The sequence below is a fragment of a genome, unplaced genomic scaffold, assembly GCF_019419815.1.
Source record: "Pyrus x bretschneideri cultivar Hongxiangsu unplaced genomic scaffold, Pyrus_bretschneideri_v1 Contig49, whole genome shotgun sequence".
NCBI lineage: Eukaryota > Viridiplantae > Streptophyta > Magnoliopsida > Rosales > Rosaceae > Pyrus > Pyrus x bretschneideri.
Genome location: NW_025999786.1, coordinates 1818809 through 1834093, shown reverse-complemented (window position 1 = coordinate 1834093; position 15285 = coordinate 1818809). Strand labels below are relative to the sequence as shown.

Genomic DNA, 15285 nt, shown 5'->3' with positions numbered 1-15285 from the left:
TGAGATCTTAGGGTTTTGATCTTGGTAGAGTGGGTGATTTTTGTGATTTGGGGAAGTGGGTAATGGTGGGTTTGTTGTTAGGTTGAGATTTGTGAGCTGGGATTTGGTAATCTGAGTGAGTTGGGGTCGGTTTGGGGGGTTTCTGCAGGCAGTAGTGCTTATAACAAAGGAGAAGAAGAGGTTTTTAATTTTTGTTTTAAAAGACCTAGCCAAAACAACAACGTTTTTGAGCCAGGTCATTATAAAAAATTTTAAAATTAAAATATCTCTGTTTTCTCTACAGAGCCCGAGAACCCCAGTCTTTTCCAGTATCCCCAAATTATATTTAGGAACTCCCAGCCCCAATCGTCGCAACCTTCCAACTTTAAACCCAAGTTCCCCTATTCCCCACCACCATTTGCCGTTCCACCGCCTTTAGCTGCCTAATTTTATTTCTTCTAAATTCATATAAGTTTTTTAATCCTAGACTCTAGTCCCAACTCCCAATTAATAATATATATGTTACGTTAACAAATTTTATCTTTGTAGATTCACTAATTGCGTTATGTTGCTGAGTAGAATTTGTTGGTTTTATTACCTTTAAGGTTAATCTCGATTTATTTAATGAACCAAATTCAATAGAAAATAATGATATTAAACCAAATTGGATGGTGTTTGGGGGTGAGATACCATTTGGATCTGAGACTCGTAAAAAGCAAGTAAGAGAAATGGAGAGAAAGGTTGGGAATTCAGTTTGTCTCTGGTTGATCTTGGTAGCTCATCCACTATGGATGACAATGGTGCTTGCTAATATGGAAGGTCTGTACTTATTTGCTTTCTTCAGCTAGCTTTACTTTTGCCGATTTTCCTTTTTCTCATTCTTTTTCCTTTATAATTTGTTATCTTTTTAGTACAAAAAAATTTAATAAATTTATTTATTTTCTTGAGATTATGAATTTCTGGAAATAGGTTGCTGTAAAATTTTATGGGGTGGTAGAATTTGGTATGCTCATTTAAACTTAGTCGCATACCTTGTACTGGGACTTGAAAGCCATTTATGAATCTTGAATACTAGAGTGTTTTCTTAAGCTTTCAATTTGCTTTGAGAACTATTAAATGTAATGAAGTGGAAGTTGAACTTTAATGTGATAAAGCGTTGAAGAATCGTACTATTTTACGGCTTGTATTGGTGTTTCGGTTGCTACAATTGATATTAAGTGCCATTATTTGATTTCCCAGTTATGGCCTTTTGATGTGTGATTTCTGTGTAAAACCTCTATCTATTTTGTAAGTCTTATGAGTCAACAAGACTTTGAGGGTAGTAGTTGCCTTCCGTAGTTAATGAAGTGTTATACCCACAGAACTTTATGAATGTAAACCTGAATTCAATCATATGTTTCTGCTTGTGATCAATTGTGAGGCTTGAGTTTTGCTTTGTACATTAAGTCCCACAAATTCCACAAATTTGTATCTCTATGGATTATATGTTTTTTCTGCATGATGGTTTTATATTTCGTTCCAGATATTCTAGAATAGCGTGCTCTTCAAAATTCAAACTTTATGGTCTGATAGGTTACGACTTTCCAGTGTGTTTATGGCTTGTGGTGCGCAACTAATTGCTTTTCTTGTTTTTACAAACAGGTGATGCCTTGCATAATCTAAGGACCAACTTGGAGGACCCCAACAATGTCCTGCAAAGTTGGAATCCTACTCTTGTGAACCCTTGTACGTGGTTTCATGTTACATGCAACAATGAAAATAGCGTCATAAGAGTGTATGTTTTCTCACTCCTGACATCTTTGAAGAACATGCTTTTGCATCACTCCCTTTCGGAAGAATACTCTTCATGATTTGTTTTATGTGTAATCTCAGTGATCTTGGAAACGCAGCCTTATCTGGTCAACTTGTTCCGCAGCTTGGCCTTCTCAAGAATTTACAGTATTTGTAAGTTACTTTGTAGTTTAATTGTGCGCTGTTGCTTTCATTCTTTTCCTAAGTATTGTTTGTCCTATTGTAGTTATACTCATTCCATTTGCCTTAATACATAGTTATCTGATTGTTATGCATATGAAAGAATGTAGTTATCAGCTTAGCGCTATGGTGGAGCCTAGGCCATGGGCTATCAGGTTGTTGGGGGCATGATATTCTCTCCATTTGGAAGATCTTTCATTGAGCTACTTCACTGGCAATACTAATATATTGAATTAGGGTCATGGTTGTCAGATTGATTAGCAAACTTGATGTGCAAATACAGTTACGTCAAATAAACATAAACCAAGCGTTATGATGGTGAAGAACTTAGCCTGCTCTTTGAATTTTTTTCTAGTTCAGTTAGATATACTGGTATCTACTTAACGGAAGGACTTAAAGTTATGAGAGTTTGAGAAGTATTAACGGTAAGTAGGAGGCCCTTAAACCTTGACTACGAAGGTTTGTGATGGGTTGGTGCTTGCTTTAAAGAAAAAGGTGGCATTGTGTTGGGATAGGTATTCATTTAGATTTTGTTATAAAAGTAAAGGTAAACAAAATGAGGTTTCCCAAGTTGATGAGTACAGTTAAGTTATTGCAAATTATTCTACTCAATCTCGAAAGTATCTTTAAAATGACATGGACCTAGATATGCTTTCATTATATGGGCAAAATCAATCTACTTTAATAGATCGTATGGATGTAGAAAAGGCTTACGATTGAAAATTAAACATTTTCGCATGGAAGATGTCAAACATATATTGAAAATTCTAGAAATATAAAAGCATTTCGAATAAATTTTTACAAGTTATTTACTTCTCTAAACAGATAAAAATTTGTTTTGAATCTTGAATCTTTAGCACAATCCATATATTCTGATAGGTCCAAAATTTAATTTAATAGATGTATCTATAGGGAAAATTCACTTTGAAGCAACTATTCCCTAGATACACACATCATAATATACTTTTTATTTATTTCACAGTTGAATCAATTCAACCATATGATGCTTGATAGTTAGACATACTTATGGAGGACAGCTTGTTGATAATATAAAGCAAGCCTCATGATTGCATACTGCATAGGATAATGTAAATAGCTAATCATTTCAGAGTATAGACATGGGTGGGGGAAGCAAGTGCAAGCGTTTTGATCAGCCAACCTGTTCTTGCCCAGTTAGCAGGATAACATCTGTGGTTGCATTCATCATTTGCAGAATCACAGTTATTGTCGTTATGAGCACTTGTGTAGTCTATTTTAAAGGAGGTTTTTCTATGACTACTGGAACTTGTACATTTTATACCTGGATGAAAACTAAACCAAACCAGATATTGACATGAACTGCAAAATATACAACCTTTTGTAATCAAGTTGAGACCAGTTTAGATCAACCCAAAATTGTAATCTATTTATTGATTTAGACTTTTGTAGCAAGCTTCTATCAGAAACTTTGAAAGTTCTTTGTCACAGTTCTGGTAGCTCGTCATTTCTGAACAATGAGATGTGGCTCCATGTAGAGATCTTTCCCTTATTGGTAGTCAAATTTTATTTAGTTCACAGTATTTAAGGCCCGTGTGTATTTGTGGGAATGTTCTCAAATTTGTCATCTAACATGCGTTCAGTGTTTGCGAAATTGTTTAACTGGTTTTTTGTTTTTGGTTGCTTCTCATCCAGATCAAAAATATTGTTTATCAGGAGCTGTGTTCTATGATATTAGACTAGTTTCAGTGATAACTTACTTGTTACAGTGGATAAAATTTGCATGCTATTATTTATGTACAACCTTATATTTGATTTTGGGATTATCTTCTGCCCTTCTTTGGAATGTTCATTGCAGCTGATCCTTGGGGAAAGCCATATTGTAATAACATCTTTGTATTCCCAGACCCAGACCTGAAGGAAATGTTGGGTTCTTTTGGCAGATTATCTGGAAATAACTTATTAATACTATCTAACATTGTTATTTTTTCTTGGCATACACGCTTTAAGATCACAATCTAGATTTTTCATATCATTTGTTTGCCTGAACCATCTGATGGTATTGCACGGTTTTCCTGAACTGTCTTTTAAACTTATCTTTTTCTTTCCTTTATGATAGGGAACTCTACAGTAATAACATAAGTGGACCAATTCCTAGGGAACTGGGGAACCTAACCACCTTGGTGAGCTTGGATCTTTATTTGAATAGTTTTTCAGGTCCAATCCCAGACACCTTGGGCAAGCTGTCAAAACTACGATTCCTGTGGGTATACTTATCTTTTACCTTATTTCTTTAATGCCCATATTGTAGACATAAGTACCATGTCATGCATGTTTGGCTTGTATTCTGAAGCCTCATGACCTAACAAAGATTGAAAGAAATATTTATTTGCATGGAAAAATACAATTATATTTTGTAAATATTTATTGCCATATTATTTCATCTTGGTAAATGGAAGAAAGGAAAATAATATATGCCATGATACTTTGAAATGAGCTGCTTCACATTTAAGATTCTAAATTTGGATTTGAAAAGGTACATTCAGTGATAAAATAACAAATCCATGCGCTTCATTTGTAGAAGAGGCAAAATAAAGGTTTAGGGTTCCGTGAGCATAGAAAATCCCTGGGATGTTGATTGTATAAATGAGCCTAAGTTCAATCTTTGTGGGCCTTCACGAAAACAAACATATAGTGTTATAAAATCATCATAATTATATTATACAAACAAGTGTACAAACATTTCAGTCCAAACATATACAAACATGGTGAATTTCTTATCCACTATTTTGTAATTCTTGTTTTATTTAATAAAGTGTTATCGTTTCTTCTAAAAAAAAAAACATATATAAAACGTTGTGCTTGTGCTGTTCTGTTAGACTAGCATAAATTATTTATGTTGTTGTCTATTATTGATTCAAATGTGGAATATTCGTTGATTGATTGTAGATCTTACCATGTATTTTCTTGAAATCCTTTGTGCAAGGATAGGCGGCTTAACAACAACAGCTTGGCGGGTCCGATTCCCATGTCATTGACTAATATCTATTCACTTCAAGTACTGTGAGTGCCAATCTGATCCCAGTCTCTCGCACACGTCACATCTCATGTTTAGTATTGTTCGTTGCAAGACTCTATGGTCTGATATTGATTTCAAAATGCAGGGATCTATCAAATAATCGTCTCTCAGGAGTAGTTCCAGACAATGGCTCCTTTTCTTTATTCACTCCCATAAGGTTTCTTGTTAATGTACAAACTTTTCTTGCATTTACTGACTCTATTGTTAACGATTTCTGAATGACTGTTCTCTCCCATTTGCAGTTTTGCTAACAACATGAATCTATGTGGCCCAGTAACTGGTCGCCTCTGCCCAGGATCTCCTCCATTTTCACCTCCCCCACCATTTGTCCCCCCACCGCCAATTTCAATACCAGGTAATTTTTCCTTTTGTTGACTATTAGATTTCAGGGGTTTAGGTGATCTGTGTAACATGTTTCTTCCTGAAGCGACATCGCATATCTTCGCCCAAGGTGCTACCTAGTCTTAGACTAGAATGTTTTAAGTTTTAACATCTATATGTAGCATGGTTATTATTGTTAAGTTCTCTTGCAAGGAGTTACTAGTTTTGTTTATAGTGGTTGCAGTTTTATACATTACTTGGACAGTATTTTTCGTTTCCTTTTAAAGAGTAATGTTAAGAAGATTATAAGAAGATGTACGTAGGAACATCAAAGCATTTGTTAAAGAGTAATGTTAAGAAGATTATAAGAAGTTTGATCTTAATTAAGTCGATCTTCTATTATTGGCTCTAATATGGATCGTTCCATGAGCCGTGATCTATTTTCCAAAACTATATATATAAGTTAACTATATAAAGCTGCACAGCTTTCTCTTTCTTTTTCTCAATGGCTCGAACTAGACTTATAAACAGTAACAATTTCTTTTTGTAATGTGTAATCAAGATTTCAAGTATGGAGGTCCAACACATTTAAAAGTACCCAAATGCAAAGTTGATATGTCTTACAAGCATGGACGGATCCATATAGGGACCCGGGAGGTCCCGGGATCCTCTGGAAGCCCGAAGAAACACTTGTAATCGACCTTCGGGACCCTCCAACAATTTGGGCACGTGCAGCGAAGAGGCTTGTTGCCTCCATGGATGTGCATGCAGCAGTGCTTACAAAGAAGAAGAAGAGGTTTCTAATTTTTGTTAGTCTTAACTCCATATATATGTTACATTAATAAATTTCATCTTTGTAAAGCGGGACAACTAGTGGTAAGTCACGATTATCCACCCTTTTTAGGGGCCTAGAAGACTCACAAAGGCATTTCAGCTTTCTCATGGCCACAGTCAAGCAGACTCACTAGCTTGGAGCCTTGAACCCGGGACCTCCCTGTTTTTTGTATTTTAAGAGCCGAAATCCGCGCCCTTACCACTTGGTCACTTGATGTGGTTGATTCATTTTGATTATTCAATGAACCAAATTCAATAAAAAATAGTGCTATGGAACCAAACTAGTCTAATATTTTTTTTTTTTTTTGAACTTTTATCTTGGAATCCCCCGATCTTGAAATCCTGGATCCGCCACTGCTTACAAGTTACAATTGGCAAATTATAATATATATAATTTATATTAAGCTTAAAGCCCAGCCACGTTCATCTTCCACCAGCAAGAATAAACCCAGAAAACAATCAGATATATATAATTTACAATTGCCAATGTCAGTAAACACAAGAATGAGCCATAATCGGAATTGGATTCCTTGTTATCATGCCGATTACGGATTGGTAAACACGTCCTCCGTATAATCTTTTTACTCTCGAAGTAATTCTCTTTGCTCCAAGTTATTTATCCGACTTCTGACAAACGCTACTTTATCATAAACTTTTCAAAGCCCATTTTCAGTTTTAACTTAGCATGTTTCCTTCCTTTTCATTTTTTACCTAGGTAGGTTAAATCAAGACCTGGTTGCCACAAAGACGAAAACACTGTCAGGGATAGATACAGCCTAATAATTCCAATGTGCATAAATATTGTGACACAATACAAAAGTGTACAACAACTCAGAATCCAGAGAAAAATAAAAAAATAATAGTAATGTCGTAATCAAATAAAATTGTGTTGTAATACGACTGCTTGGCTTCACTTCCCTTCCTTGATGATCAAATAAAACTATGTGTTGGACCGAATCTGAAGTGGCTAATGATGTGGGCCCCCACGTACTCAAGCCCAGGATTTGAATGGGAAACGGGGTTGCCCTGCCCACGGTCACGTCCCTTTCCACGATACGAGCGCGAAGCCGTTTTGAGTCTGCCACCGGGCACCGGTCAGCACTGTTCGGGCAGCTCTCCCTCTCCCTGTTTGCACTCTCACTCCACACTCTCTCTCTCTCTCTCTCTCACTCATCGCTCTCTGTGTGTGCGCACGCCTCACTCAAAAAAGCGAAATTAGAAAAATAAAAAATAAAGAGAGAGAGAGAGATAACTATTAAGAAATAAGAATCCCACACAAATGCTGAGAGGAGAGGGAGAGGGAGAGGGAGAGCGAGCAAAAGGGGAAGTTCGGCGAAAAGGGTAGCAGAGAAAGCGAATGGAATGGTTGCAAATCTGTGATTTTTTTTTTTGATTGGTTGGTTGTTTTTTTGTTGGTGAGATCTTAGGGTTTTGATCTTGGTAGAGTGGGTGATTTTTGTGATTTGGGGAAGTGGGTAATGGTGGGTTTGTTGTTAGGTTGAGATTTGTGAGCTGGGATTTGGTAATCTGAGTGAGTTGGGGTCGGTTTGGGGGGTTTCTGGGATGGTGTGTTTGGGGGTGAGATACCATTTGGATCTGAGACTCGTAAAAAGCAAGTGAGAGAAATGGAGAGAAAGGTTGGGAATTCAGTTTGTCTCTGGTTGATCTTGGTAGCTCATCCACTATGGATGACAATGGTGCTTGCTAATATGGAAGGTCTGTACTTGTTTGCTTTCTTCAGCTAGCTTTACTTTTGCCGATTTTCCTTTATAATTTGTTATCTTTTTAGTACAAAAAAATTTAATAAATTTATTTATTTTCTTGAGATTATGAATTTCTGGAAATAGGTTGCTGTAAAATTTTATGGGGTAGTAGAATTTGGTATGCTCATTTAAACTTAGTCGCATACCTTGTACTGGGACTTGAAAGCCATTTATGAATCTTGAATACTAGAGTGTTTTCTTAAGCTTTCAATTTGCTTTGAGAACTATTAAATGTAATGAAGTGGAAGTTGAACTTTAATGTGATAAAGCGTTGAAGAATCGTACTATTTTACGGCTTGTATTGGTGTTTCGGTTGCTACAATTGATATTAAGTGCCATTATTTGATTTCCCAGTTATGGCCTTTTGATGTGTGATTTCTGTGTAAAACCTCTATCTATTTTGTAAGTCTTATGAGTCAACAAGACTTTGAGGGTAGTAGTTGCCTTCCGTAGTTAATGAAGTGTTATACCCACAGAACTTTATGAATGTAAACCTGAATTCAATCATATGTTTCTGCTTGTGATCAATTGTGAGGCTTGAGTTTTGCTTTGTACATCAAGTCCCACAAATTCCACAAATTTGTATCTCTATGGATTATATGTTTTTTCTGCATGATGGTTTTATATTTCGTTCTGGATTTTCTAGAATAGCGTGCTCTTCAAAATTCAAACTTTATGGTCTGATAGGTTACGACTTTCCAGTGTGTTTATGGCTTGTGGTGCGCAACTAATTGCTTTTCTTGTTTTTACAAACAGGTGATGCCTTGCATAATCTAAGAACCAACTTGGAGGACCCCAACAATGTCCTGCAAAGTTGGGATCCTACTCTTGTGAACCCTTGTACGTGGTTTCATGTTACATGCAACAATGAAAATAGCGTCATAAGAGTGTATGTTTTCTCACTCCTGACATCTTTAAAGAAAATGCTTTTGTATCACTCCCTTTCGGAAGAATACTCTTCATGATTTGTTTTATGTGTAATCTCAGTGATCTTGGAAACGCAGCCTTGTCTGGTCAACTTGTTCCGCAGCTTGGCCTTCTCAAGAATTTACAGTATCTGTAAGTTACTTTGTAGTTTAATTCTGCGCTATTGCTTTCATTCTTTTCCTAAGTATTGTTTGTCCTATTGTAGTTATACTCATTCCATTTGCTTTAATACATAGTTATTTGATTGTTATGCATATGAAAGAATGTAGTTATCAGCTTAGCGCCATGGTGGAGCCTAGGCCATGGGCTATCAGGTTGTTGGGGGCACGATATTCTCTCCATTTGGAAGAACTTTCATTGAGCTACTTCACTGGCAATACTAATACATTGAATTAGGGTCATGGTTGTCAGATTGGTTAGCAAACTTGATGTGCAAATACAGTTACGTCAAATAAATGTAAATCAAGCACTATGATGGTGAAGAACTTAGCCTGCTCTTTGAATTTTTTTCTAGTTCAGTTAGATATACTGGTATCTACTTAACGGAAGGACTTAAAGTTATGAGGGTTTGAGAAGTATTAATGGTAAGTAGTAGGCCCTTAAACCTTGACTACGAAGGTTGGTGATGGGTTGGGGCTTACTTTAAAGAAAAAGGTGGCATTGTGTTGGGATAGGTATTCATTTAGATTTTGTTATAAAAGTAAAGGTAAACAAAATGAGGTTTCCCAAGTTGATGAGTACAGTTAAGTTATTGCAAATTATTCTACTCAATCTCGAAAGTATCTTTAAAATGACATGGACCTAGATCTACTTTCATTATATGGGCAAAATCAATCTACTTTAATAGATCGTATGGATGTAGAAAAGGCTTACGATTGAAAATTAAACATTTTCGCATAGAAGATGTCAAACATATATTGAAAATTCTAGAAAAATAAAAGCATTTCGAATAAATTTTTACGAGTTATTTACTTCTTTTTTTCTAAAGTTTTGCCTAAACAGATAAAAATTTGTTTTGAATCTTGAATCTTGAGCACAATCCATATATTCTGATAGGTCCAAAATTTAATTTAATAGATGTATCTATAGGGAAAATTCACTTTGAAGCAACTATTCCCTAGATACACACGTCATAATATACTTTTTATTTATTTCACAGTTGAATCAATTCAACCATATGATACTTGATAGTTAGACAAACTTATGGAGGACAGCTTGTTGATAATATAAAGCAAGCCTCATGATTGCATACTGCATAGGATAATGTAAATAGCTAATCATTTCAGAGTATAGACATGGGTGGGGGAAGCAAGTGCAAGCTTTTTGATCAGCCAACCTGTTCTTGCCCAGTTAGCAGGATAACATATGTGCTTGCATTCATCATTTGCAGAATCACACTTATTGTCCTTATGAGCACTTGTGTTGTCTATTTTAAAGGAGGTTTTTCTATGACTACTAGAACTTGTATATTTTATACCTGGATGAAAACTAAACCAAACCAGATATTGACATGAACTGCAAAATATACAACCTTTTGTAATCAAGTTGAGACCAGTTTAGATCAACCCAAAATTGTAATCTATTTATTGATTTAGACTTTTGTAGCAAGCTTCTATCAGAAACTTTGAAAGTTCTTTGTGACAGTTCTGGTAGCTCGTCATTTCTGACCAGTGAGATGTGGCTCCATGTGGAGATCTTTCCCTTATTGGTAGGTCAAATTTTATTTAGTTCACAGTATCTAAGTCCCGTAATGTTCTCAAATTTGTCATCTAACATGCATTCAGTGTTTGCAAAATTGTTAACTGGTGTTTTGTTTTTGGTTGCTTCTCATCCAGATCAAAAATATTGTTTATCAGGAGCTGTGTTCTATGATATTAGAATAGTTTCAGTGATAGCTTAGTTGTTACAGTGGATAAAATTTGCATGCTATTATTTATGTACAACTTTATATTTGATTTTGGGATTATCTTCTGCCCTTCTTTGGGATGTTCGTTGCAGCTGATCCTTGGGGGAAAGCCATATTGTAATAACATCTTTGTATGCCCAGACCCAGACCTGAAGGAAATGTTGGGTTCTTTTGGCAGATTATCTGGAAATAACTTATTAATACTATCTAACATTGTTATTTTTTCTTGGCATACACGCTTTAAGATCACAATCTAGATTTTTCATATCATTTGTTCGCCTGAACCATCTGATGGTATTGCACAGTTTTCCTGAACTATCTTTTAAACTTAATCTTTTTCTTTCCTTTATGATAGGGAACTCTACAGTAATAACATAAGTGGACCAATTCCTAGGGAACTGGGGAACCTAACCACCTTGGTGAGCTTGGATCTTTATTTGAATAGTTTTTCAGGTCCAATCCCAGACACCTTGGGCAAGCTGTCAAAACTACGATTCCTGTGGGTATACTTATCTTTTACCTTATTTCTTTAATGCCCATATTGTAGACATAAGTACCATGTCATGCATGTTTGGCTTGTATTCTGAAGCCTCATGACCTAACAAAGATTGAAAGAAATATTTATTTGCATGGAAAAATACAATTATATTTTGTAAATATTTATTCCCATATTATTTCATCTTGGTAAATGGAAGAAAGGAAAATAATATATGCATGATACTTTTGAAATGAGCTGCTTCACATTTAAGATTCTAAATTTGGATTTGAAAAGGTACATTCAGTGATAAAATAACAAATCCATGCGCTTCATTTGTAGAAGAGGCAAATTAAAGGTTTAAGGTTCCGTGCGCATAGAAAATCCCTGGGATGTTGATTGTATAAACGAGCCTAAGTTCAATCTTTGTGGGCCTTCACGAACACAAACATATATCAAATCAGGTGGTGTTATAAAATCATCATAATTATATTATACAAACATTAAATCCAAACATATACAAACATGGTGAATTTCTTATCCACTATTTTGTAATTCTTGTTTTTTTTAATAAAGTGTTATCGTTTCATCTAAAAAACAAACATATATGAAACGTTGTGCTTGTGCTGTTCTCTTAGACTAGCATAAATTATTTATTTTGTTGTCTATTATTGATTCAAATGTGGAATATTCGTTGATTGATTGTAGATCTTACCATGTATTTTCTTGAAATCCTTTGTGCAAGGATAGGCGGCTTAACAACAACAGCTTGGCGGGTCCGATTCCCATGTCATTGACTAATATCTCTTCACTTCAAGTACTGTGAGTGCCAATCTGATCCCAGTCTCTCGCACACATCACATCTCATGTTTAGTATTGTTCGTTGCAAGATTCTATGGTCTGATATTGATTTCAAAATGCAGGGATCTATCAAATAATCGTCTCTCAGGAGTAGTTCCAGACAATGGCTCCTTTTCTTTATTCACTCCCATAAGGTTTCTTGTTAATGTACAAACTTTTCTTGCATTTACTGACTCTATTGTTAATGATTTCTGAATGGCTGTTCTCTCCCATTTGCAGTTTTGCTAACAACATGAATCTATGTGGCCCAGTAACTGGTCGCCCCTGCCCAGGATCTCCTCCATTTTCACCTCCCCCACCATTTGTCCCACCACCGCCAATTTCAATACCAGGTAATTTTTCCTTTTGTCAACTATTAGATTTCAGGGGTTTAGGTGATCCGTGTAACATGTTTCTTCCTGAAGCGACATAGCATGTCTTTGCCCAAGGCGCTACCTAGTCTTAGACTAGAATGTTTTAAGTTTTAACATCTATATGTAGCTTGGTTATTATTGTTAAGTTCTTTTTGCAAGGAGTTACTAGTTTTGTTTATAGTGGTTGCAGTTTTATACATTACTTGGACAGTATTTTTCTTTTTGTTGTACTATTTTTTTTTTTCTCGATATTTTTCCCTGGTTAAGAATGCGATTGCTGACCTATGGGAGGCTTTATTGCGTTCATTCTCTGCAAAGGTGGTCAATGCATATTTAGTTGTTAGATTTTGTCATTTTACTTGTGTTCTTGTCATTCTAGGCTTCCAGAGATTGAATGAACTGCACTATCTTTCTAAATTATAAATATGGTGAAGTGTTTGTATGTAACCTTTTTATTGGCTTATAAAATTGTGCGTAGCTGCCATCTAATCTTTATTTCATCTTACATCAGGAGGTAATAGTGCCACTGGGGCTATAGCTGGTGGAGTTGCTGCTGGTGCTGCTTTACTATTTGCTGCCCCTGCAATTGCATTTGCATGGTGGCGCCGGAGGAAGCCACAAGAATTTTTCTTTGATGTACCTGGTTAGTAATTGAACTGAAATCTGAATCACTTTCAGTTCAATAGTTTGTTTAAAAACTTAAACTTCATCTCTTGCAGCTGAGGAGGATCCTGAAGTACATCTTGGGCAGCTCAAGAGGTTTTCTTTACGAGAATTACAAGTAGCGACGGATAGTTTTAGTAACAAAAACATTCTGGGGAGAGGTGGATTTGGTAAGGTCTACAAGGGGCGCCTAGCAGATGGTTCGCTAGTTGCTGTGAAAAGACTGAAAGAAGAGCGCACCCCTGGTGGGGAGTTGCAGTTTCAAACTGAAGTAGAGATGATCAGCATGGCTGTGCATCGAAATCTTCTTCGGTTACGTGGGTTCTGTATGACACCAACTGAGCGGTTACTTGTTTATCCTTACATGGCTAATGGGAGTGTTGCCTCATGTTTAAGAGGTATTGCTTCATTGCATTTTGGAAAACTTTTAGGATGATACTCTACTTTGGAAATTTTCTTTGACACATCAATGTGCTGTTTATTTAATTATAACCTGAAAAAAAAAAAAAAAAAAAATTCTTAACCCTGGTTTCCACTTTCTTATTATTTTCTTAATGCACATTGTCCCATTCTATGTCCTTGTCATATTCATGCTTTATTTGTGCATTATTCTAGAACGCCCTCCAAACCAACCACCTCTTGATTGGCCAAGTCGGAAGCGAATTGCACTGGGATCTGCAAGGGGTCTTTCTTATTTGCATGATCACTGTGATCCGAAGATTATTCATCGTGATGTGAAAGCTGCAAACATTCTGCTGGATGAGGAGTTTGAGGCTGTTGTTGGAGACTTTGGGTTGGCTAAACTGATGGACTACAAAGACACCCACGTCACTACTGCTGTACGTGGCACAATTGGACATATAGCTCCAGAGTACCTGTCTACCGGGAAGTCATCTGAGAAAACTGATGTTTTCGGATACGGTATCATGCTTCTGGAGCTTATTACTGGTCAGAGGGCTTTTGATCTTGCTCGCCTTGCAAATGATGATGATGTCATGTTGCTCGATTGGGTATGTATCTGTTCCATTATTACTCATTTTTCTGATATCAATTTGCTTCTGCCGCTGTTGGTGTGGTCTGCTGCCGCAGTTGAACATTCTCTTGGACTGTAGCTATGAAGTTGCATTGTAGCTTTTTATCCCTTGTGTAAACCTGTAGAAACCAACAAGCTGATTTCTTGATAATGATATCCAATCTTAGAATGGAAGTAAGAGCTATTGAGAGAGTATCAGCCTAAGGTAGGGTAGGAATGCTTAATGAACTTTAAAGAGAGTCTTGAGAATTGCAGTCTGACTAGTTTCCGTATATTTGTGTCGTCTAAGTTCAATCCAGTGTCATATTTGGTATATGTTGAGTCAGATGACAAAAAAAATTTATTTGCTTTCTCGTTTCATATATTTTCCCCATTCATGCGCATGCCTTGCGTAACTCCTCTGTTCTCTTTTGATTTAATTGAGGAATTATCAACAATCTTTAAGGGGCTTCTCCGCATTGCTAAGAGAGACAAATATGAAATTTCTACAACATCTAACAGAGATGATTGCTTTTCCAGGTGAAAGGATTACTGAAGGAGAAAAAGCTAGAAATGCTGGTTGATCCTGATCTCCAGAGTAATTACGTAGAGGCTGAGGTAGAGCAGCTAATTCAAGTTGCACTGCTCTGCACACAAGGCTCCCCAATGGACCGGCCTAAGATGTCGGAAGTTGTAAGGATGCTTGAAGGTGATGGGTTGGCAGAAAGATGGGATGAGTGGCAAAAGGTCGAAGTGCTCCGCCAAGAAGTGGAGTTAGCTCCTCACCCAAATTCTGACTGGATCGTTGACTCAACCGAAAATTTGCATGCAGTGGAGTTATCTGGTCCAAGGTGACCTTCGTGCTGTAGACGCTGGTAAAAGGAGGAAGGGAGGAATTATTTTCTACTTAATTTTTTAACATACATTTTTCTTTCTTTCCGAACGACGATAGCTGTCCCGATTAATGTATCTTATAAGTCCATTCTGCATTTTATTCATTACACTTGTGCATATGAGTTGCTTTAGTTAGGTGCAATTTGTATCATCTGCTGCAGTGTGACAAAGCCCTTCATTTATATATACATATAAGAAGCTGTGGCAGATTTAATCTTTATGCTCTCCATACTTACGTGCGGTCCAGTGTCCGTTTATACGCGGGCAATCT

At 36.4% G+C, this 15285-nt stretch overlaps 2 protein-coding genes across 2 annotated transcripts; both read left to right on the top strand.

Moving 5' to 3' along the window:
- Nucleotides 1-651: 651 nt before the first annotated feature.
- LOC103931946 (somatic embryogenesis receptor kinase 2) lies at nt 652-6441 on the top strand. The gene is made up of 8 exons (XM_048568792.1): nt 652-798; nt 1621-1753; nt 1852-1923; nt 4046-4189; nt 4918-4989; nt 5091-5162; nt 5248-5360; nt 5889-6441. Exons 1-8 carry the CDS (start codon nt 708-710, stop codon nt 6020-6022), a joined length of 831 nt encoding a protein of 276 aa, XP_048424749.1. The 5' UTR covers nt 652-707; the 3' UTR covers nt 6023-6441.
- A 928-nt stretch (nt 6442-7369) lies between these two features.
- Nucleotides 7370-15232, top strand: LOC103931945 (somatic embryogenesis receptor kinase 2). Its single transcript, XM_048568790.1, has 11 exons — nt 7370-7876; nt 8680-8812; nt 8911-8982; nt 11112-11255; nt 11982-12053; nt 12155-12226; nt 12312-12424; nt 12957-13088; nt 13165-13506; nt 13724-14118; nt 14661-15232. Exons 1-11 carry the CDS (start codon nt 7786-7788, stop codon nt 14973-14975), a joined length of 1881 nt encoding a protein of 626 aa, XP_048424747.1. The 5' UTR covers nt 7370-7785; the 3' UTR covers nt 14976-15232.
- The last annotated feature ends 53 nt before the right edge of the window (nt 15233-15285 follow it).

What these genes read in the sequence shown, in the direction of transcription:
- LOC103931946 (XM_048568792.1), top strand. Translation starts at nt 708, where the DNA reads ATGGAGAGAAAGGTTGGGAATTCAGTTTGTCTCTGGTTGATCTTGGTA. An exon ending in GGTGCTTGCTAATATGGAAG is followed by an intron (nt 799 to 1,620) that starts GTCTGTACTTAT and finishes TTTTACAAACAG; the next exon opens with GTGATGCCTTGCATAATCTA. An exon ending in CTCAAGAATTTACAGTATTT is followed by an intron (nt 1,924 to 4,045) that starts GTAAGTTACTTT and finishes CCTTTATGATAG; the next exon opens with GGAACTCTACAGTAATAACA.
- LOC103931945 (XM_048568790.1), top strand. Translation starts at nt 7,786, where the DNA reads ATGGAGAGAAAGGTTGGGAATTCAGTTTGTCTCTGGTTGATCTTGGTA. An exon ending in CTCAAGAATTTACAGTATCT is followed by an intron (nt 8,983 to 11,111) that starts GTAAGTTACTTT and finishes CCTTTATGATAG; the next exon opens with GGAACTCTACAGTAATAACA. An exon ending in ATCTCTTCACTTCAAGTACT is followed by an intron (nt 12,054 to 12,154) that starts GTGAGTGCCAAT and finishes TTCAAAATGCAG; the next exon opens with GGATCTATCAAATAATCGTC.